Source organism: Podarcis vaucheri (assembly GCF_965113315.1).
Source record: "Podarcis vaucheri genome assembly, chromosome: 14".
In the NCBI taxonomy this organism is placed as follows: Eukaryota; Metazoa; Chordata; class Lepidosauria; order Squamata; family Lacertidae; genus Podarcis; species Podarcis vaucheri.
This window is the reverse complement of record NC_138752.1, coordinates 7,469,677-7,492,487: the sequence shown is the minus strand read 5'-3', so window position 1 is coordinate 7,492,487 and position 22,811 is coordinate 7,469,677. Positions and strand designations below refer to the sequence as shown.

Below are 22,811 nucleotides of genomic sequence, written 5' to 3'. Positions count from 1 at the left end.
AGGATGTGAAGCATGGTGAACTTCAACTCCATTGCCTGCCTTCTCTCCCCTTTTGGTGCTGGGCTGCTGCTGCCTTGCACTGGTCTACTCAGAGTAGGGGGCTACCTGCCAAATTCCTGCCTGACAGCTTCAGCCCCCCTCCTCTCCAAAAGCAGCAGGTATTGTCCAAGTGTTCTGAGAAACACAGAAAAGAGAAAGCATTGCAGCCAAGAAGTCTGGTCAAGCATTTTATTTAAGGGGGCTGTAAAAAGGTGAAGGGGGAAACAGCAGTGAGGGTGCACAAGCAAAAGAAAAATAAAACATCGAGGGCATATCCACAGTTACCTTTCCTCTGCTCTTTCCAGGCACTGTCTGTGCTTTAAAGCTCCATGTTTGAGCGCCCCCTTTTTTTTGCTCTGGTACTTTCCCCATGAAAACTTGCTCTTTAACGTTCAATCGGAGCAAACGGCAATACGCAGGAAACACGGTTTGACGTTTACTCCAATCGAGTGCTAAAGGTCAGTGTGGCTAAGCCCTTGGTTGCAGGATTAGGGGCAAAAGAATGTTGAGTCTCTTGGCTCAGGAAGGCTCTGATCAACAGGTGACTCCTCAGCAGTCAGCTAGAGAGGCGACCTGTGGCCACCTTTGGGGGTGTTGGAGGATGGGGCGGCCCCTGTGCTTGTTACTGCTGGAGTGGTCCAGCTTCCCTCCTAAGTGTCGGCAACATGAGTCATTGACACCTGAGAGAAATACTGTCAAGCACGCCCTGTTCTCTTGGGTGTAATTTGCTTTAACTGATTTTAATTTTGTGTGTTTAAATTGGTGTAACCCACCTTTGGACCTCACGGTGAAGGGCAAGTAAGAAATCTAAATAATAACAGTAATAATGTGGCCTCTCCTCTTGGACATGTTGGAGGACTAGGGAATTTGCATATCTGAAAGACACAGGCTGCGCTGCAGACGTCACTTCAACACTCCTAAGAACTCAAGAGGAGCCCCGCAGGTGGATCAGATCAAAGGAGAACCACCTAGTTCAGCAAATGTGGCTTTTCTTCTTCGGAGAAGGAGAAGGATGAAATATGTGATAATCATCAGCAAGATTAGTTTCTCTCTCTGACAGCTTTATATTTTTATAGCATTGGTGAACAATGTGCTAATGTGGAGCTCATTTTGCAGCATGAAATGTGAGAGTGCCATATGCTCACTGCTTTCCTTGGTGAGATTTCTGAGCAGATTTGTTAGAATGATGCAAGGGCCTTGTTTCTACTGTGTGCCGGAAGGGAGGCACACAACCCCCCCCTCCCAGAGACATGCCTAGCAGGGAGGCTGCCTGCTGAGAGCAGTGCCCCAAATGATGTCGCAGCCTCCTCTGGTCTGAGTCTGTGGGGCTGGCTTCCCAGCACCACCACTCAGTGACAGTCCAGATCTTACCGGGCCTAAAATGCACACCTGGGCTTGGGGTGAGGGCATCCAGCCTCTCTTCTTGATCTGTTCCTCTTTGCTTCATCCCTAGAGTGCAAAGCCAGGACTGTGAGGGCTGCCTGGCCAGGCTCTAGGTAGGATTGTAACTGTTCACTCTGAGCTATGCACAGTTTCTTGGAGACTCTTTGATCTAACCTTTATTCCTCCTCTTCCCGATTCTCTTTCAGATAGCAGTTCTGTGGATGAAAAGGTTCCAAAATCACCTTTTTCCTTAAAGGGTCATGTCTTTTGTTGGACTGTTTGTTTTGTGACTCAGTTGACCTGTTTGGTCCCTTCATTTGAGTTGTGAGATGGCGCATGTTTCCCCTCCCCCAGCTTTCCATGCTTCGTCTGTCCTCCTCAGTTGATGTCTTCCAAATGCCTTCCATTGATATGCAGAGTGAACCCTCACTGTTGTGATTCTCTGACCTCATAAGTTGTGCCAGCTCCGGGGGTCCGCTACGGTCAAACCTGGTTCCCAGTTTTGCTGCCCTGCTGTGGCAACCTGTCGCCTAGGCCGCTGCCAACCCCCACCCCTGCTTGCACTCCAGGATTTGCAGGGAAACTGCCTGCGGGGGGTTCCTGGGCACCCCCAGCAGCCGACCTGCCGGAGGTTTCTCTCTAAATGCTGAACGTGGCTCTGTTGTCTTTTCAAACGGGAAGGACTTCAGCTTTGGCGTGGAGCTGGCCCTGCTTAGCAACTCCATCCTAGGTGTCTTCTGTGTCTGGCACGCTCTGCTCACCCCACCCCCAGAGTAACCGAGATTTTCCTTCTTCCCCATTCAAGGCTCGCATAGTCAGCGGTGGGTCTTTGGACGCTTCCAAGCTTGCAATCCAAGCCTTTGCTGGGTAAGTATTGGGCGCAGCTGCACCGTGAGCGCGAGTGTCAAGTGTGTTGTGTCCTTTGCATTTGTGTTCCCAAGAAAAGCATACACAGCTCTGCATAAGGTAGGAAGAGAAATCAGAAATTCCTTGGGAGGCCACGGCTAAGACTCAGGTGGCTTAGGACACTGCTGGGGCTCCAGAAGTGATTTGCCTCCAGCTCCCAGCAGCCACAAAATAGCCAGTGGTCAGGGATGGGGATTGGAGGGTGCTGAGCCATTGATTCCCCATGATGTGTGTCCCCTGGCAAAGCCTTGATGCTGAAGGCAGCAAAAGCATGTCGTCCTGGGTTTGTTTGGTTGGTTTGGTTTGCTTGCTTCTGTATCCTGCCTGGAAGGGGTATGTGAGCCCTTGGTTGCCTTTCCTCCAGAGCAGTTGCTTGGAGGGCTCCCCTCTTCTCTGGGCGGACAAGGCTTCCTCCTTGCACCTTTGCTGTGTCCCCTTGGCTCTGCTTTGGATGTGTGGCTCCATCCGGCTGTGAAGGATCCAGATCCCTTTCAGTGCAAGAGGCACCATCACTGGCACATACAAGTGCATGGCAGCCCCTTCAGAGGACGGTTCTGTTGACATTTGCTTCACGGCAGGCTGCCAGTTAAGAGGAAGGGAGCAGCTCACTGCCCCCAAACGCTTTGTCAACCGACACTTTCCAAACAAGATCTTGCTGACACACTGGAACTAATGTGGACTCAGAAAGCACCTTGAGCCATGCCTCTTTCCTTCCAGCTGCTCAAATGACAGGTGGTCGTTTTATGACTTCAGAGCATGGCTGAGGTCTAGTAGTTCCTGGTTCACGCACACGTACAATGTGGTCTGCCCAGGATATGTGGAAATATGGCTGTGGCGACGTTTTGCAGGCTGTGCCGCTTAGGGGGGTGATAGATGTCTTTGAGTTTGCATCAGCTGCTGGGGGTCACTGGGGGTGTTTCTGCGCTGCCTCCTTGTTCGTATGTGATGGAATATTGAATGAGTTTTGTACACTCTTTTGTGTTATAGATCTTGTTTCCTGTGGGTGGGAAGGGGAGATTGGATTGCATTAGATTGCTGTCTCCATCTCTCCTTCTCCCGCTCCACTTTCTCAGAAACTTTTAATGTTGCAGTCAGATCACTCACCGTTCAGATGCTCCGTCCTGCAGGGTTCGAAGTCTGATGCAGCTGATTTGACAGCATGAAAACAGGAGGAGATTATAAAGCAGAGAAATGAGTGTTTCTTTCAAGTTGGTTGAAAAGCTGCTTTAAGCTGTGAGCCTGTGGGCTGATCCACACTTGCTTTTTGCCCCACGCTTTCCAGGCACAGCTCCACATTTTCCCGGTTTGCACCTGAACACTCCCCCTGCCCGCAAGCTGCTTTTCCCAGGAAAACCTGCTCTTTAACACTGAATCGGAACAAACAGCAATTTGGGTTTCCTTGGCTTGTTGTTTGCCCCAATTCAGTGGAGACCCTTGGGCACAGGGTAGCAGTGCCACCCTTTTCTCCTCAAACAAACTGCACTCCTTCCTCTTCACCCCATCGATTTAAACAAAAGCAAATTTCACCAAGAAAAGCACTGGTGTGACCGTTTCACTCGTGGTCAACAGTGTCAGTTAAAGGACACACCTAACTGAGAGTAAGGGATGCAGGTGGCGCTGTGGTCTAAACCACAGAGCCTAGGGCTTGCTGATCAGAAGGTCGGTGGTTCGAATCCCCGCAATGGGGTGAGCTCCCGTTGTTCGGTCCCAGCTCCTGCCCACCTAGCAGTTCAAAAGCACACCAGTGCAAGTAGATAAATAGGTACCACTCCGGTGGGAAGGTAAACGGTGTTTCTGTGCGCTGCTCTGGTTTGCCAGAAGCAGCTTAGTCATGCTGGCCACATGACCCAGAAGCTGTCTGCAGACAAACAGCGGCTCCCTTGGCCTATAGAGCAAGATGAGCACACAACCCCAGAGTCGTCCGTGACTGGACCTAATAGTCAGGGGTAGCTTTACCTTTAACCAAGAACGAGTCCCATTAAACTCACCAGGGCTTACTTTTGAGTAGACATGTAGATAGGATTGTGCTGTAGAATTAAGAGGCATTGCTTTGTTTGATAGGAATGGCGGGGGGAGTTGCTGTGCCAAGACCCTGGGACTCCAGACCCCCACAGCCCCCTCCTCACCCGCCTTCCGGCAAGAGATGAAAAAGTTCCTTTTGGGAGAGGCCTTTCCCTTTGTAGGCCTGACTTCTATCGCTCTCTGCAGTGGCCAGTGGAGGGGAGGTGGAGGGTGTTTAACGCCATGGTATTTTCACACTACTGGCTTTTAAAAATCTGTTTCTCTGCTGATCTGTTTGTTTGTCAGTTCTTTCCTTTGCTTCCTTGTGTTTTGCAATGCTTGTTTGTGCGTTCCTATGAACTCTTTGAAGGGATAAATATCGTGAGCAAATGTAAACACAGCTGAAAGAGGGACAGGCTGGATCTTCTGCAGAAATAATTTCTCTACAGCGGTCCATTAGGGATCACAGACTTTCTTTCAAGCTACAGCTCATCAGCGATGCAAGGGAAGGGCAAACGGACTGCTGGGGGGGGGAGTGAGGATAAAGGCTTCTTCCTTGCTGCGTTGCACCTATCCCCTGAGTCCAAGGCGATGGTCATGAGGGAGGCAGGAAAATCGTGACACTCTCAGCACCAGCGACCTGGCGAGGGCTAGTTTTGCTAAGCCTGTGCCACTCTGCTTTCCATCGCTTGCATACAGCACTTGAGCTGAGCATACTGCCTATTCTGCTCAACGTCCTGCAGCCCTTCTGATTCTGAACCACTTGGCTTCAGGGCCTGTTCTGGCCCTCAGGCTCTTTGCAAGCGACCCCATACCCCACGGCAGACTGAGTTTCCACTTCTTTTTTGAACCCTGCACTTTTAAACAAGGTAGCAATTTGGAGCATGTTCATCCTAGATAGTTGGAGTATTTGTGAACATTCTGCGACCCCACACCAGTACAGCAGGGGAAAGATTCTCAGGCAAGGTAGAAGCGGCACTCCAGCTGTAGGCTTATTTTACATCTTGAAAGGTTGCCATATCCCAATCCTAGACAGTCCCAGCAGTTGTGTTTCTTTACCACCTTGGGAACATCCCACAATGCTTGCTTGCTTGCTTGGATTCAAATCAACCAGCACAGGAAGTCAGTCTGTTTTGTTGCAAAGTGTTATGCATGGCTCTTTCAGCCTTCCAATTGAAAGAGAAATTCTGCTTGACTAAGTGGGAAATCAAGCTAGGTTATGAGCCCATTAATACTCAAAGACACAGAATGGTGTGTCCAGGATATCTGGGATCTCCAAATAAGCCAATACTGTATGCGATTGTCCACACTTACCTTTCTTCCATGTCTGAATGCCCTTTTTGTGCTCCAGAACTTTCTCTGAATTTACATTTGCTCCGATTCGGTTTTAAAGAATAGGTTTTTGCGGGGAAAGTTCGGGGAGGGGGGAGCTTGGACATGGAGGGTTAAAGTGCAGGCCTCTGCCTGGAAAGAAAGGGGCAAAACGTAAGTATGAATAAGCCCTATGTCTTGCTCTGAGGTCTTCCTTTTTTGAAATAAATATTTTTATTAGATTTTACATAACAAATTTCTATTTAAACATATCCCTCACTTCACATTTAAGAGTCAGAATCCCTTGACTTCTTACCACCCTTCCCTGGTTTTCATTATCAATCCCTTTTTCCTTCGTCTTATTCCATTTTCTCTAATTTGTTAGAAATATTATTAGCCATTTTCCCACTGTGTTTTGTGCCCTCCTATGCTGCTGCTGAGAGAGTGGCATACAAGGCCCCAAACAACATACAACCTGGGAATCTTCCTCCATTGAGTCAGTCAATGGGACGTGGGTGGCGCTGTGGGTTAAACCACAGAGCCTAGGACTTGCCTATCAGAAGGTTGGCGGTTCGAATCCCCGCGACGGGGTGAGCTCCCGTTGCTCAGTCCCGGCTCCTGCCAGCCTAGCAATTCAAAAGCACGTCAAAGTGCAAGTAGATAAATAGGTACCGCTCCGGCGGGAAGGTAAACGGTGTTTCTGTGCGCTGCTCTGGTTTGCCAGAAGCAGCTTAGTCATGCTGGCCACATGACCCGGAAGCTGTACACTGGCTCCCGTGGCCAATAAAGTGAGATAAGCGCCACAACCCCAGAGTCGGCCACAACTGGACCTAACAGTCAGGGGTCCCTTTACCTTTATCTTTATGCTGCTGCTGAGAGAGTGGCATACAAGGCCCCAAACAACATACAACCTGGGAATCTTCCTCCACTAGCCTGCCTAGGCTTTTTAACTCTACCATGGAGGCTGTTTTTGTTATTCCATCCCCAGGTGAAGGCTGCCCTTTAGCTGGTCAGGAGAGGGGCCTTCTGGGTGGTGGCACCTGAACTTCCCAAACTAGGCCTGTTACAGAAACTATTTAGTTTTAGGTATCAATTTAAAACCCACCTCTTCTTCATCCAGGGTGGCCTCATGAAGAGATGAGCTTGTTGGCCGCGATTATCGCGGCAACAGATCGGGTATCACACACCAAGAATTTTGCATTGAGCTTTGTTATTAAATGGTTGCTATTGTATGTTTTGGTTTTACTCTAACACAACTTGGGATTTCTGTGCAAAGAAGGGTGGGATGAAATTAGCAAGCAGGCAGGCAAATAAATAAACCCATGGATAGTTGCCTACTAGAGTGGGAGAATGACCTAATCTTTAGACATTACCAGGATCTTCCTGCAAGAGCCTCAAGGCTTTGCAACTGTGTGTGCACACAGATGGGGGTCAAATTGGCTGTGACTCTGTGGGGCCGTGGTGGTCAGCTCCGCTTAGTATGTGGGGATGAGCAAAACAAGCGGACTCTGCACCAGGGGCAGAGCTGGAAGTGACACAGCCCCTCGCACCTCCTTTAGACAAATCTGTGTTGCTGCTATCATGATGGCCTAACGCATATCTAAGGTGTGGGCTGCTCTTGTGATCACTTCCGGCCACTCACACCTGGAGAGCTGGAAAGGGGTAAACAAATCAATCAAGGGGCTGGAAGAACTCTTCTAGGAGGAAACATTACAACATTTGGGCCTTTATAGTGCAGAAAATAGATGAGAGGGCGGATAGGATAAAGGTGCCTAAAATTACATGTGTTGTGGAGAAAATAGATAGAGGAATAAGCCAAGGACAAACCTGAGTGGCGGGAGATGCAGGAATTCTCTCCACCACAAAGTATGGTGATGGAGAGCACTGGCTTAAAGGTAAAGGGACCCCTGACTATTAGGTCCAGTCGTGGACGACTCTGGGGTTGCAGCGCTCATCTTGTTTTATTGGCCGAGGGAGCTGGCGTACAGCTTCCGGGTCATGTGGCCAGCATGACTAAGCCACTTCTGGCAAACCAGAGCAGTGCACAGAAATGCCGTTTACCTTCCCACCGGAGCGGTACCTATTTATCTACTTGCACTGGTGTGCTTTCGAACTGCTAGGTGGGCAGGAGCAGGGACCGAGCAACGGGAGCTTACCCCATCGCGGGGATTTGACCCACCGACCTTCTGATCGGGAAGCCCAAGAGTCTCAGTGGTTTAGACCACAGCACAGCCCCACAAGCATGAGGGAGGAAGAGAAGGCGATCTCTCCACAGCTATTGCTGTGATGGCTGCAAGTTTTCTCTGTGATCAGCAGTACTCTGTGCCCCTGAGTACCAGTTGCTAGGCGCAGAGAACAGTAGAGGAGGCCTAGGTGCTTAGCCTGTGGGCTTGGCTTGGTGAAGGAACCTGGCAGATCATGGGTGGGAAACAGTGCTGAGCTCAAAGGACCCTTGGTGTGACCCTGCAGGGCCTTTCTTTGGAGGACTGGGCAGATACACAGAGACGAGTGGGATGGCACCTGCCAACTCATCTGAATTGTATTCAAAAGAGGATATACCTGATATCGGGCCCAGTATACCTGAAGGAGCGTCTTCACCCCCACCGTTCTACCTGGACACTGAGGTCCAGCGCTGAGGGCCTTCTGGCGGTTCCCTCATTGTGAGAAGCAAAGCTACAGGGAACCAGGCAGAGGGCCTTCTCGGTAGTGGCGCCCGCCCTGTGGAACGCCCTCCCATCAGATGTCAAAACGATAAACAACTACCTGACATTCAGAAGACATCTTAAGGCAGCCCTGTTCAGGGAAGTTTTTAACGTGTGATATTTTAGTGTTTTTTGGTTTCTATGGAAGCCGCCCAGAGTGGCTGGGGAAACCCAGCCAGATGGGCGGGGTACAAATAATAAATTATTATTATTATTATTATTATTATTATTATTATTATTATTATATTTTCCAAAGAAAAATAAGGGGATTGGTAAAAAGGAAATTGAGAGATCCTCTTGTGGACCAGGAGCTGGTTCAGTAGCAGGAAGCAGAGAGTCAGAATAAATGGACAGTTCTCCCAGCGGAGGGATGTAGAAAGCAGAGTGCAGCTGCTTCAACAGCAGCAAGGTGACAGGATCCCAACATCGTGTTACAATTCACAGCAGCAAAGGGAGGGTAGATTGTTGCCTTGTTGCCTTTCACGTTGGTTGGGTAGTTTTAGGCCGATGTATTGATGTTTCCTTTCTGCTGAAGTGACGTCGGGTTTGGAATGTGGCTTTCCAGTAATCGTTAAGATTTAAAATGGCTTTTATTGGAAGTACTGTTTGAACTGAGTTTTACAAAGTGGCCTGGATGAAGGACACTTTAGAAATGGAGGAAATAAATATGCCAAGCTGCATGTAAAACCCTCTTTACCACTTGGCTGTAAATCTGGAGGCCCAAAGGGTCTGCTCAGTCTTGTCTAAGTGACATAACTGGACATTAGAAGCATGATTTCTTTGAAACCAAAGCTTTATGACTTGGGGAAGGATGGAGCCCGCAGTCCCTTGCCTTGTGTCTAGATCAAGGGAAGTAATAGTGCCACTGTATTCTGCTCTGGTCAGACCACACCTGGAGTACTGTGTCCAGTTCTGGGCACCACAATTCAAGAGGGACACTGACAAACTGGAACGTGTCCAGAGGAGGGCAACCAAAATGGTCAAAGGCCTGGAAACGATGCCTTATGAGGAACGGCTAAGGGAGCTGGGCATGTTTAGCCTGCAGAAGAGGAGGTTAAGGGGTGATATGATAGACATGTTCAAATATATAAAAGGATGTCACATAGAGGAGGGAGAAAGGTTGTTTTCTGCTGCTCCAGAGAAGCGGACACGGAGCAATGGATCCAAACTACAAGAAAGAAGATTCCACCTAAACATTAGGAAGAACTTCCTGACAGTAAGAGCTGTTCGACAGTGGAATTTGCTGCCAAGGAGTGTGGTGGAGTCTCCTACTTTAGAGGTCTTTAAGCAGAGGCTTGACAACCATATGTCAGGAGTGCTCTGATGGTGTTTCCTGCTTGGCAGGGGGTTGGACTCGATGGCCCTTGTGGTCTCTTCCAACTCTATGATTCTATGATTCTATGATTCTATGTGTGGCAGAAGAGGGATCCTGGAAAGCTGGGAAGTCCGAGGTGCCTGGGGACTCTCCCTTTTCACCTCGAGAGATGGCAGTGCAGACAGGTGCAATTAGCCGGCTCACTTTGGTCTTCTGCAAGGCTGCCCAGGGCAAAGCATGGCTGGCCAAGGAGAGTTTCCTGCTGGCCCTGTTGTAAATAAAAATATGCCCTTTTCCCTTATGGGGTATCCAAGAGCCCATATAGAGTCCTTACATAGGTTCCCTATTGGTAGGAGAAAATTACAGAGGGCAACCAGAGAATATTGAGAAGCAAAGCAGCTAGTAAACTTGATCTTTATTGATCTGTTGCAACAGGGTGCTCCCCTCACACGCAGGAAAGAAGGAGGACCCCCAAAATTGCTGTGCAAGGGCTTATAAAGACTTTTGAAATTCCCATCCTCTAGATCAAGACCACCCCCAGAAACATTATGCATACATCACAGAAGGGGTGTAACCTAAAACCACCCCTCAGATACATCCCACCTACATCACAGAAATTTTAATATTGTTTTCCTGTTGTTGTTTATCTCCTGTCTAGCAGGTTACTTGATTGGATTTCCTGGGGAGCCTGGCCATTCTTTTGTAGTGGTAAAATACTTATTTCCTGGGCCAGGTCACAGGCTCATACCTTATTCAAACAGACATATCACTTGAGACAGGATTTGTGAGGAAAGAGACAATGGGGAGGCTTTTCCAGGTTAACCTTGCAGAGAAAGGATTTGGTCACTTTAGGAATCAAAATGGTTCCAGGTTGGTCTTCCTGTGTTGATCTATGTATGTGCAGTTATGAACATTACCATATATCTAAGACCATAAAATTCCTATCACAGCCCTTCCCCAGGCCCGGCCTGGATGGTCCCAGAAGGTCCTCTGAGCAGCAGGTGGTTGGCAGCCACTCAGCGTCCCATGCGACAGCATCATAAAGTTACGCAGGATAATCCCGGCATTAGCTGTGCTAATAACGATGCAAATGGGGAGCAGAAGAGATGAGTGGATTTAAGCAAACCCGGTTCCTCCCTCCCCTGCCCCGCATATCCCTGTGGCATGAGCAGCCCCCTGGCTCTGAGCGCCCGCTGGCTTCTCACTCCCGGACCCATCCGGCCCATCCCCTCGGTGGAGCCTGCGTGATGGGAGGCGATAATGACTGCTCCGCTGCAGAGGAATTGGACTGATATTTTTGCTTGCTATTAAAGCTTCTTTAATCCCCTTTGGAAAGACAGTTAAGCAGTCTCTGTCATGGCATTTTAATATAGGCTCTTCTGTATAATTCCATCCTGCCGTCTTTTGCAGGGCTTAGTGTTTCTTCCACTTCTGCACTAACATTAAAATTACTCTGCCTGATATAATCTGAATTATGATTTAGGTGGAAATCTTGATGGGTGGCCTTTTGTTTGTTTTGCTTGTTGTTGTTGTTGTTGAGCCAAAACTGAGGGGAGGGGGAGGGAGTTTCATGAAAAATTCAGGCCCTGCGTCAAACGGTTTTGGGATGGAGGGGCTGCCAAACAAGGTGGTGATGTTTGCCCTTTTGCACTGAGGAGGCATTTTTCTCATTCAATGTGGCATCCCGGCATCATCCCATAACCAGATCTGATTGGCTACATGGCTTTATGTATTGTCTGGCTGATGTCAGGTCTCATGGAGACCCCAGGAGAGCGCTGGCCGTTTCATGAGACTTCCTGGGAGTAGTGGCACTATAAGAAGTGGTGGCCATTCCAAGATCTGGTCTCCCTCCCTTGGTGCTAGTTCTCTTATAGGGGATGTCATCGGCCATCATTACAGGGTGGTTCAGATATGCCAGCAGCATCCTTGTGCCATAGCAGGGTTAACCCCAATTCTTGAATGTCATCATCCCTGGCATTTCAGGAGACAAAGTTGAAGTTGCTGTAAGAAGGTTGAGGTTGGCTTTTACAGCCCAACTCCGTCTGCTATTGGTCAGAGACTCAATTGGAGGCTACCAAGGAGGCAAGGCAAACTGTTGATCTTCATTGGTCTGTTGCAACCGTCTCCCTGCAAGGAGATGAGGGGCCCAGAACAAAAGTATGTTACAATTTTTAAACCCTTGGGATAGACCACCCCAGAAATGTCATAGATACATTACAAAATGAGTTGTGCATGTAAATCAGATCATGCTCAGAGTTCATGTCTCTCCAACTTATTTACAAATCTGTCAAGATGCCTGATAATTGCCCTTCCTGGCCCATTAGAGACATCCTTTTGAAATGGTGAAGACCTTGGCTCCAGAATCCATTGTCAAGGACCTGTTACATTCACACATAGATATCTGCTCTTTTGACAGGTCAGCTTTGCTATTCAACAGATACTTGTTGCAGAGGGGCAACCTATCAGGAATTTCCTGCTATGTGACTTGAGGAGATCCCTGAGATTGACTAGAGGCCAAACATGGCTGCTGCATTACTCTCTGTACTATTTCAGACATGCGGTTTATGCACTTACGTGTGTGTGTGTGTTTACTTTGTGCCCTTATGAGCATGCATTTTATTCATGACACCATAGAATTCTTTTAACAAAGTTTTGGCAGCAGACTTTGACATGAGGTGTGGCTTGTGAGAGAGAGAGACCCTTGAAGTGTTCTGTTCATGGGCCTAGTGATGGTCTCTCTTGCCTGGCAGCCTCCGAAATCCAGAAGCCAACCCAGACTGAAATAGCAATGTCAAAGGGGAGAGAAATTCCTCCAGGTTCAATAGCTGACCACCTTTGCGGGGCAAAGTTTGTCCAGGAGGTCGCCCCTTCTCACTAATGATGTCTGGTGTAGGGACAAACTTATGCTGTTGCTATTATACTTGTGCGAGAACTGTTTAAAAAACAGCTTGCTTACAGCAGTTAGGGAATAGTAATAATTTATCACATGTTAGTGGACTTTTAACATAGCTCAGTTTTGGCAAGGCATCAAGGCATCTTTGCACCATCTTCCTTGCTGACTGTGTCCCTCCCTTAGGAAACTGCAGAATGGACAGTCATTCTCTGGGGAGGGAGCACAGCTGAGTCTCTGTTCTGGGTGCTGCAAAAGAGGAGTCCACCAGCTGGTTCTGTGTCGCTGATAAAGTTGCATATTTGTCAGGGAAATGAAGACTGCACAGCCAGTGAGGGAAACAGAGGGCCAGTGGGGGGGAAGGATGCCTTTGATTTGACCAGTTGGTGCTTAAAAGACTGCAGCGGCTTTGGAGCTTGGATCTTGCCATTTTGCGGTGGAAGATTTGCACTTCCTTCATGTTCCTATTTGCATTTCTTTACACTGCTTTCCCTGTGCTTGAGTTGGATAGAAGGGAGCTAGCCCTTGTTTGCTTTTGCAAGGGTAAGTTTGAAATAAGTGAAATTAACGTAGGTGGTTCTGTTGGCAGCATATTCTCAGCTGAAGCTGCTCCCTGGCAAGATTTGGCCAGCCACAGGACAGTTTTTGCCACCCCCACCAGCCAGCCATTGTTTTACTGTTGCATTCAACACCTAACCAAAGCCTGACCAAAAAATGCACAGATCAAACTGGTGCAACATCCGAAGAGCCCTGAATCTGGATCAGGCCAGAGGAGACCCATCTAGCCTAGCACCCTGTGGCCAACCAGATGCCCATTATGGGAAGCCCACAAGCAGTTGGTGGCCGTCATGACATCTTGGGGGGACCAAGTTTCATAGTTTAACTGTGTGGAGGAGTCCTTCCTTTTGTCTTGAATTTTTCAATATGCAGCTTTATTGGAAAACCCGGTTGGGTCTGAGTTATCATTAGGAAGAACTTCCTGACAGTAAGAGCTGTTTGACAGTGGAATTTGCTGCCAAGGGGTGTGGTGGAGTCTCCTTCTTTGGAGGTCTTTAAGCAGAGGCTTGACAACCATATGTCAGGAGTGCTCTGATGGTGTTTCCTGCTTGGCAGGGGGTTGGACTCGATGGCCCTTGTGGTCTCTTCCAACTCTATGATTCTATGATTCTATGATTATCATGAGAGACGGAGAACAACGCCTCCCCCATCCTGTTCTCCATGCAGCTAAGTCGGTAGACCATGAGACTCTTCATCTCGGGGTTCTGGTTGGGCAAAAGATTCCTGCATAGCCGGGGGTTGGACTAGATTATCCTTGTGGTCCCTTCCAGCTCCATAATTCTGTGTGGCACCATGCATAATCTTAGGGCTTATTCGCACTTACCTTTTGCTCCGCTTTTTTCCAGGCACAGGTCCGTGCTTTAAAACTCTGTGTCCAAGCTCTCTTCTTTTCGCTTCGGAGTTTCCCCCACCAAAACCCATTCTTGAAAGCTGAAGCACAGCAGCAATTCGGGTTTTCAGCGAGTTGCAGTCCAATACAGTTTTAAAGAGCAGGTTTTTCACAGGGAAAGCTCTGGAGTAACAAAAAGGGCACTTGGACATGGAGCTTTATAGTGAGGACCGTGCCTGGAAAGCACAGCGGAAGGGGAAGTGTGGAGAAGCCCTTGCACACCTCTGTCATGAGTTAGTCCAAATAAAGTTGGATGTTTCCTTCCTCCCCTGCCTTTAAAACCAGTTTTAAATGAATTTAGGTCAGTTTACTGAGAAAGACTTTGGCACTTTATATTCTTTTATTTTACATCAGATGTCCCCAGTGTCCCCACTGGATGCCAAGTGAACATCCATCCTGCCTCCAAGCTCAAATTTGGTGCAGTGAAGTACAAAGTGTCATATTACGGAAAGTGTGTCACTGGCTCAGCAGCAGGACTTTAGAGATGATAGATGATGGTGATAGATAGATAGATAGATAGATAGATAGATAGATAGATAGATGATTGATAGATAGATAGATAGATAGATAGATAGATAGATAGATAGATAGATGATAGATAGATAGATAGATGATAGAGAGATAGATGATGATAGATAGATAGATAGATAGATAGATAGATAGATAGATAGATAGATAGATGATAGATAGATGATAGATAGATAGATAGATAGATGATAGATAGATAGATAGATAGATAGATAGATAGATAGATGATAGATAGATAGATAGATAGATGATAGATGATAGATAGATGATAGATAGATAGATGATAGATAGATAGATAGATAGATAGATAGATAGATAGATAGATAGATAGATAGATTAGAGCATGGGTCGGCAAACTAAGGCCCAGGGACCGGATCCGGCCCGCAGTCAATCCAGGAATCGCCACGTGGATCGGCGTGGGGATTCTGAACATTTGGGCTGCGCCATTCCCCCCCCACACACACACACACACATACACCTCCTCCCTCCCTCCTCCTGGCTTCTCCCCACCCTGCCTAGAGGAGGAAGGGGGCTGGGCTTTGTTGAGTAGTGGTTGGCTGAGCACCATTTTAAGAAGCCCCTCTCTGGAGCCAGCCCTTTTGCACCACTCATTGTCCCTCCGCCGCTGCCAGCCCCTGCCACTCGTAAGGCACAGGTAAGCAGCCACTGGGGCTCTGTCCGGTGCTGTGGAGAAGGGAGGGGAGAGTTGGGGGAAATCCCCTTCCCCCAATATAGTCCAGCCCCCTACAAGGTCTGAGGGACAGTGGGTCAGCCCCCTGCTGAAAAGGTTTGCTGACCCCTGGATTAGAGCTGTGCATGAGCTTCCAATGTGATGCTGCAGCTCAGAGGGGCAATGTGATCTTTGTTGTCATTCACATCCCTTTTTCACAAACCTCAGACATTCCAGCGCTGTTTTTAATTGGTCTTATAGAATGTGTGATTCTGTGAAAGAATGTTTCTTAAAAACCGACGAAGAACGCTTGTGATGTTTCTCTCCGTATTAGTCGTATTTTCTCTCTTCTTCAGCCCCAACAGTGCACTGTATGGAATTGACAGCATGCCAGACCTGCGCCGAAAGAAGACGTTCCCCATCGTTAGAGATGTGGTAAGTTCCTGGCATTGTGTTGAACATGCGCCCCTGCATGCAATGACCGGCACCTGCTTTTCCTGGTCACAAGGGCTGTGCTGTTCCCTCCTTCACTTTGGAATTAAGCTGTGAGCAAGCCCTGAAGGAGGGTGCTGACTTCACCCTGGCGTAGGATCCAGCAAAGCTTAGAACAACATAACCTGTGGAGTCATTATGACCAACAATTAGTGATCTAGTGGGAGTGATCTATGGCAACATGTGAGACCACAAGAGAGTCACCTTGGTCTCCTTCCCTTTCCTAATAAGCATGCTACATGCATGCAGACTTTTTCACATGGATGTGTGTGTTTTGCACTTCTCTGTATTAGCTGTGGAAGCTATATTCAGTTCTGGGAGAAATCTGGAGTCCAGATTTCCAGTGAACGAGGTTACAGAGTAGCTGGAAGTCCCCCAAAGATATTCCAAATAAAACAATATTATCATTCCTTTGCAATCAGATGTTTGCTACCATTTGCCACTTTCTCAATACAGTGGTACCTTGGTTCTCAAACTTAATCTGTTCTGGGAGTCCGTTTGGCTCCTGAAACCATTCGAAAACCAAGGAGTGGCTTCCAATTGGCTACAGGAGCTTCCTGCACTCAAACGGAAGCCACGGAAGCTGCGTCAGATGTCCGGCTTCCGAAAACGTTTGCAAACGGAACACTTCCAGGTTTGCGGCATTTAGAAGCCGATTTGTTTGACAACTAAGCCGTTCGGGAACCAAGGTACCACCGTACAGCTGTGCTTTGCACTAACTGAGTTGCCGTTGTGCTCATGAGAGGGAGAAGTGAACCATGGGGCCTCCGTGTTTTTCTCTCTCCTGAGTCTCTTCTTATATGGATCCGTCCAATTGCCTGTATGGATGTTTCTGAAATGGAGAAATAAATGCCAGCAGTTAATGTGGTTTCTCTGCTGCTTAGATACCAATCAGCTTATTAAGTGTTGCTTTGCCTTGTCCCAATAACACCTGACTGTTAATGTTTTCTCTAATTTCTTCCTCATCAACGCTGGATTTCCCAGGCCATGGTAAGTGCTTCTCTGTTGATGAATGTTTTGAAATGTCATAATTAATCTTTTGTGTTCCAGGGCAGCTATTTGCTGCGGAAGAGAATTGCCTCATCATAAGCGGCACTTTAGTGCTAAATGGGTTTGCAAAAGAGTTTTGAGACCTATTTCAGAAAGAGATGATGGATGTCGGAGCCCTGAAATGATTCGGCTGGCAGTGCAGTCTGCTACCATGTCTGTACTGTTCAGAGGTGGGCCTGAGGCTCCAATTCTCTGCCCTCTTACTTGGGAGTAAGCACTGCTGATTTCAGCGGGGCTTCCTAGACATGTTTCTTCAGGTGTTCTGAGCCACAAGTCTGTATCTGTGCATGAGTCATAAGAATCGTAGAATTGTAGAGTTGGAAGCGGGGTCTCTAGACCCAGCAACACACAGGAATCTTTGCCCAACGTGGGGCTCAAACGCTGCTGACACAGGGCTTATCCACACTTTTCCTCTTCTCTTTCCAGGCACACTCTACACTTTACAGATCCATGCCTGAGCACACTTGCTTTTGCTCTGGAGCTTTCCCTCACGAAAACCCACTCTTTAAAGCTCATTCAGGGTAAATGGCAATCTGCAGAAAAGTCAAATTGACATTTACTCCAATGGAGTGCTAAAGAGCAGGTTTTCATAGGGAAAGCTCTGGGGCAACGCCCCCCCCTCCCCGGGCAATGCTCAGACATGGAGCTTTTAAGCACAGACCTGTGCCTGGATAGAGTGGGACAACAAGTGTGGATAAGCCCACAGTAGTACTTAGCCAGATGCAGAGAAATACCCTTTCCCCCCCCCCTCAAAAAAGGAGCTGTAAACCATGCAGTCACTGAGCATTTGGACTCTGCCGGCGAGGAGGGGCAATTGGTTCCCAAGGGAGCAGGTGTCCTGGATCTGTGCCCTTCCTGCTGGGTGCCCACCTTGGCATGGAACGCTGCTTCTAATTAAATGGAATTAGGAAAGGCCCCTTTCCATGGCCTCTGTTGTAGAATGGCTGGCGTCTGTGAAAGGTCTGGCATCATCAAGGGCTCTTCCTACAGATTCTCTTTCCGCCCTTTGTCAGGTTGCTCCCCCACCCCCAACCAAAGCCAGTTGCCCTGATGGCACTGGCCTGAAATGCCCCTGCTGAGATGCCTTCGTGCCTCTTTACACATAAGAAAACCCACTCGGGATAAGCTCTGGGGGGGGGCACGGTGAGCTCCGTTCGCCCTCTGCTCAGCCCCCAACAAGATGATGATTCTCTCAAGTCTCAATTATTGATAAAGGCGTGCTACCCAATTTCTTCCATATGAGCTTGATAAATATTTTATAAAAACATAATTATGTACATTCCTCCTCCTTGTAAAAGGCAATCTGGAGGAGATTAGTAAGGAGGCTTGAGTGGGGCAAAGTTGCCTTGCTGGGTCCTCCGTCTCAAAATAGATAGGGCTTCACACACCCCTCCTTCTCTGCCCTCCCCAAGAGAACCAGCCTGTTCTCTCTGCTGGTCCCTGAGCAGCTGGGGGGCAGTCCCTGCCGCCTCTCCTGCTCAAGGCCCATAAAGCATTTTTCTGGCTAAGCAGGCTGCAGTGGGGCTCCTGTGGAGACCCTCCATGAAGCCATAAGGAGGGAGGGAGGCAGCTGAGGGAGGGGAGAGGGCCTGCCCTTGTGTGGCAACAGGGTTGGGGAGCGCTTGAGGGCTGATACCTGAGGAGCCTGGCCCGCGCTGCGATCTGAAATATACTCGGAGTCGAGTGTGGATTTCATGCTCTTTATTCAGCTCATAGTAGTGAGGAATGGAAGTTCCCCCGAAATGTCTGCTTTATATACATTATTTACACCATGGGCCCCACGTGATTGGCTAATTCTAGGATTCTCCTGTAGGCCAATCAGGTTGCGGATTAACTTCCACCAGGAGTTGGATTGGGTGGCTCCTGCGGACCAATCAGACTGCTGCATTCTGGATCCTATTGTTCTAGGACCAATCAGACTGCTGCATTTTGGATCCTATTCAACTCAGTACATAGCACAATCTGAGGGCCCGAGACAGAGCAACCCCCCAAACTGGCTTCTGTCTCCTGCGTCCCACAGGAGGTGGGTTCTGGTGCCCCCCCCTTTTTAGAGACCCTTTCTGGCAACATGGAGCCCTCTCCCAGCTCTCTCCCCATCCTCCCGCACTCTCCACTTTGTTCAGGTGGAATCCTTTAAGGGACCTGCCATCAGCGCAACAAGAACATCACGAAAGGCTCCACATCTCTCTGAAGGGAAATGTGTCGCTGTTTCGTGGTTGCTGGTTTTATATAATCGTTAACAGTCCATGGAAGCCCTGGAGGGCGAAAAGATTTCTCTGACTAACGTTTCACCTTTTGAATTTATTGGTGGTTCTGTTGTACTTTCCAAAGCACCAGAGGAGGTGCTGTGAGCCTGGGTGGCAACTAAATCAGCTTCCTTGAGTTGCAGCCTAACTGCAACACCAACAGCACCCCCAAGCAGCACCCCCACTCACAGAGAGAGATGGACATGGTAGGGTTCAATGGGATTTTTGTCCCCCCCAACCCCCCTCCTCTTCTGCATCTATGCATTTGTCCGATATGGTCGCTAAGGCCATATGACACCGGTCCTGAAAGACCTACATTGGCTCCCAGTACGTTTCCAAGCACAATTCAAAGTATTGGTGATGACCTTTAAAGCCCTAAACAGCCTCGGCCCTGTATACCTGAAGGAGCATCTCCAACCCCTATCATCCAGCCTGGACGCTGAGGTCCAGCTCCAAGGGCCTTCTGGCAGTTCCCTCACTGTGAGAAGTGAGGTTACAGTGAACCAGGCAGAGGGCCTTCTCAATAGCGGCGCCTGCGCTGTGGAATGCCCTCCCATCAGATGTCAAGGAAATAAACAACTATCTGACTTTTAGAAGGCATCTGAAGACAACCCTGTATTGGGTTAGGGGTTTTCTAACTCAGCTCGAAATCTAAATGAGGGAAACGCTCTGGGACCTCAGTGAGTCCCCTCAGTTTGAAGGCGAGCATTATGAATCATCAAGATGCATATTTCAAGCCAAGAGATTATGAGCTTTGGCAGACCTCTCCCCAACTCCATGCCTCATCACAAACAGCCTTTGCAACTCCCCTCAGCTTCAAAATGGAGTTACCATGTGGCATTGCAGGTGGGGGGGCAACAAACACAAGTCTAAAACTCCCTTGGATTCTCAGACACAGTTCTCTGGGTCCATCCCATCCCCTTCCCCACAGGGTCCCTAGGCAGCATCCATCCTTGTGGCATCTCTCAAAAGTCACACCCCCTGCATTCCAGGAGTGGTGCTTTGAGGGCTGAAATTGGGCAGTTAAGCCTTTGTTTTGGGGACTGAATCATCATCCGGCCTGCTCACTATCTCTCCCTTTGTTGCGGAAAAGCTAATCTGTGTAATTTCTGTACATGAATGTGCTGCGTTGATTGGAATAAAAGAGAGAGATGGAAGCTGACAAGCAAACAGAGTTATTTCATTATTAATGGTTAGCCGAGGAAATTAATTGTGAATTAGCGTCATGATCCCACCAAATTGCTGAGAGTTTGCAAACAGAAACTTGTGAGATTCATTTATTAACCGTCACACACTGATAATGAACCAAACCAAATACGACCGTGCCAAAGGTTCTTTCTTACATCATAATTAGTTTCATGGCGTTAATCATATTATACACCTCTGCAAGTTTAACTATTGTCAAGGGAGACATTGAAAATTGGGCAGACGGAAGAAGAGAGAGACACTGAGAGGCTTTATTAAAATATAGGCAATTTAAATGGCGAGCAGTATTAAAGCAAGGCCATTAGTTCACCGTCATCCGAACTCTCGGCCTCCAGTGCAGGGGCTTCTGCTGCCCACGACTCACTTAAGCCAGAGCCAAGCTGTTGGCATCCAAGTCCCCCGATGGTCCTGCTTATGGGGAGAGCAACTCTGAGCAGGATGATACCGCTCTCAATGAAGCATTAATAATACAGGATTGGAGTAAACAATCACGTGAATCTGGGGCTAATAGCAGCTTTCTGCCTTGGACCATTTTTATCTTTAGTGCACATGAAAATGGTTGATACAAAATGCTTCATGCTGTGAAACGACCCTTTTCAATTGTGATTTGTGATTATGAAGAACATTCACAATCCTCTGAAATACGGCCGTTGAATTCGGTTGACTTGTTTCCCCTCGTTCTTGCAGTAGGTCAGCCCAGGTTCTCCGTCTCTTCTGCGTTGCCAGGTGTGAAGAGGGTGGGTTTCCAAGAGCCAAACATGGTTGAGGACATGTAGCACAGCTCTGTGAACTGTCCCCACAAAGAAAAGATTGTGAGGAGTTTCTCGTGTTAAGGTAGACTTGAGTCAGCTCACAATCAGATCTGTAAATCCCACAATGCTGTTGAGCTGAACTTGGAGCGGGCAAATTCCCAGGACTGAGAGGGGCTATGCAACTGGATCTGTCTGCCTGTTGTTCACCTTGGGATCAAGGCAGCAGGGCAGACTAGCAAGAGCAGGGTATGTTTTGGGGTTTTTTTGTTTTTTGTTTTTTTTAATATCCTTCAAGGCACCCCAATGGCTCTGTTGGAGACCCTTCCTTTGGCCCAAATCCACTCCTTTTTGTAAGAGAGTTTCTGCAAGGGAACTGGCAGACAGATTGCGTCTCTCCCAGGACATCCTGTAGACCCTGTGGGTGGTGGGATTAATCTGCCTAACTCTGTGCTTGGCGGGGTAAAGTTTCTTCTTGATGCACCTTTCATTTGAATCCTGCTGTTTTCAACACTCACAATTGCTCCTGGATTTAGATGTTTTAATGGAGCCAGAAGCAAGTTGTATATTATTTAAATTCAGCAAGTTGGCACCATCGCAGTTTTGCCTTGAAATTCAACTGACAAGGCTTAATACTTCAGTAAAGGGTTTTGGGTTTTTTCATCTTGGTCCTAGAGATTGTACAGTGTTGGAAGAGATATTGTTGGGCAGGAGAAGTGCAAGGCAGAAGGGGTGAGCTGAAATATTCTCTGAGCAGTTAAAATGGCCGCAGGTCTGTTACCTCAGGCTTACCCTGCTCCCCACCCCCCTGAATAAGACTCCCCAAATACACACCTTCCTGCTTCATCCAGCCCTTCATCAGCCATGGTTGCCCATGTCAGTGACTCAGTGTGTGTGTGTGTGTGTGTGTGTGTGTGTGTGTGTGTAATTTATGATTTTCAGTTTTATACATTTCAATAATTTTATAATCATTTTAACATTTCAAAACTCGACTTCCTTCCCCTTCTTTCTGCGGTTCCTTAAAATTATTTTTAATATTTTCTGCATATCCAAATTAACTTAATTTGCTCATTTATTCATCTACCTTAAATATTTACTCTTATAAAACTGCAGGTTATTACAATAATCCTGCCAATGTTCTTATCTGTTTACAGTTTGTTCATAAATATTCCATAAATCATTTCCATTCCTTTATAAAAAGTTTGTTACCTTGATTTCTTATTTTTCCAGTAAGTTTTGCCATTTCTGCATATTCCGCAAGTTTTTGTCTCCATTCTTCTTTTGCTGGGACTTCTTCATCTTCCCACTTTTGCCGCTGTAGTCACATACATGAATAAATTTCTATACAGTTTGGGTAGTTCTGTCCCTATAATTCCCAAAGAAAAGCTTCTGTTTTACAAACGTTATTTTAAACATCTTTTTCAATACATTGTATATCACTTCCCAGTAAGCTTTATCCTTACTACAAGACCACCACATATGATAAAAAGAACCTTCTTTACATTTCCAACACTTACCTGATTTAGCTTTATACATTTTTTGCCAATTTACTTGGTAATACAGTAGATACCATCGATGTATCATTTTTATATCATTTTCTGTAAATTTTATATCTTCTGTGTACTTCTGCCTTCCACAGACCCTTGCAACCCGGAAGTCTGGGATCTCGCTAGCCATGGTCATCCGGACGTCAATCGACAATGAGGAGATGGTAGGAGAGGGGGCTGCTTAGCGTGTTTCTTCAAGGGGCGGGTTGGCTTCCTTTAAATGGGAGGGGAGAGAGTATTCACCAAAGTATTTAATGCCTTCTGTTGGATGCTGTGATGTTTCTCCTGGCTACCCGTTATGAAAGTCAGAGGCTTCCTGAAGTTGTCTC

The 22,811-nt window shown here is 47.6% G+C and overlaps 1 protein-coding gene across 1 annotated transcript in view; it reads left to right on the top strand.

The window, feature by feature from the left end:
- The window catches only part of UNC13C (unc-13 homolog C), a 135,243-nt gene that overhangs the window by 25,070 nt on the left and 87,362 nt on the right, over nucleotides 1-22,811 (top strand). Inside the window, exons 3-6 of the mRNA XM_082198931.1 lie at nucleotides 1,629-1,651; nucleotides 2,228-2,289; nucleotides 15,549-15,627; nucleotides 22,575-22,646. Coding sequence (XP_082055057.1) covers nucleotides 1,629-1,651; nucleotides 2,228-2,289; nucleotides 15,549-15,627; nucleotides 22,575-22,646 — 236 coding nt within the window. The remainder of the gene's footprint in view (nucleotides 1-1,628; nucleotides 1,652-2,227; nucleotides 2,290-15,548; nucleotides 15,628-22,574; nucleotides 22,647-22,811) is intronic.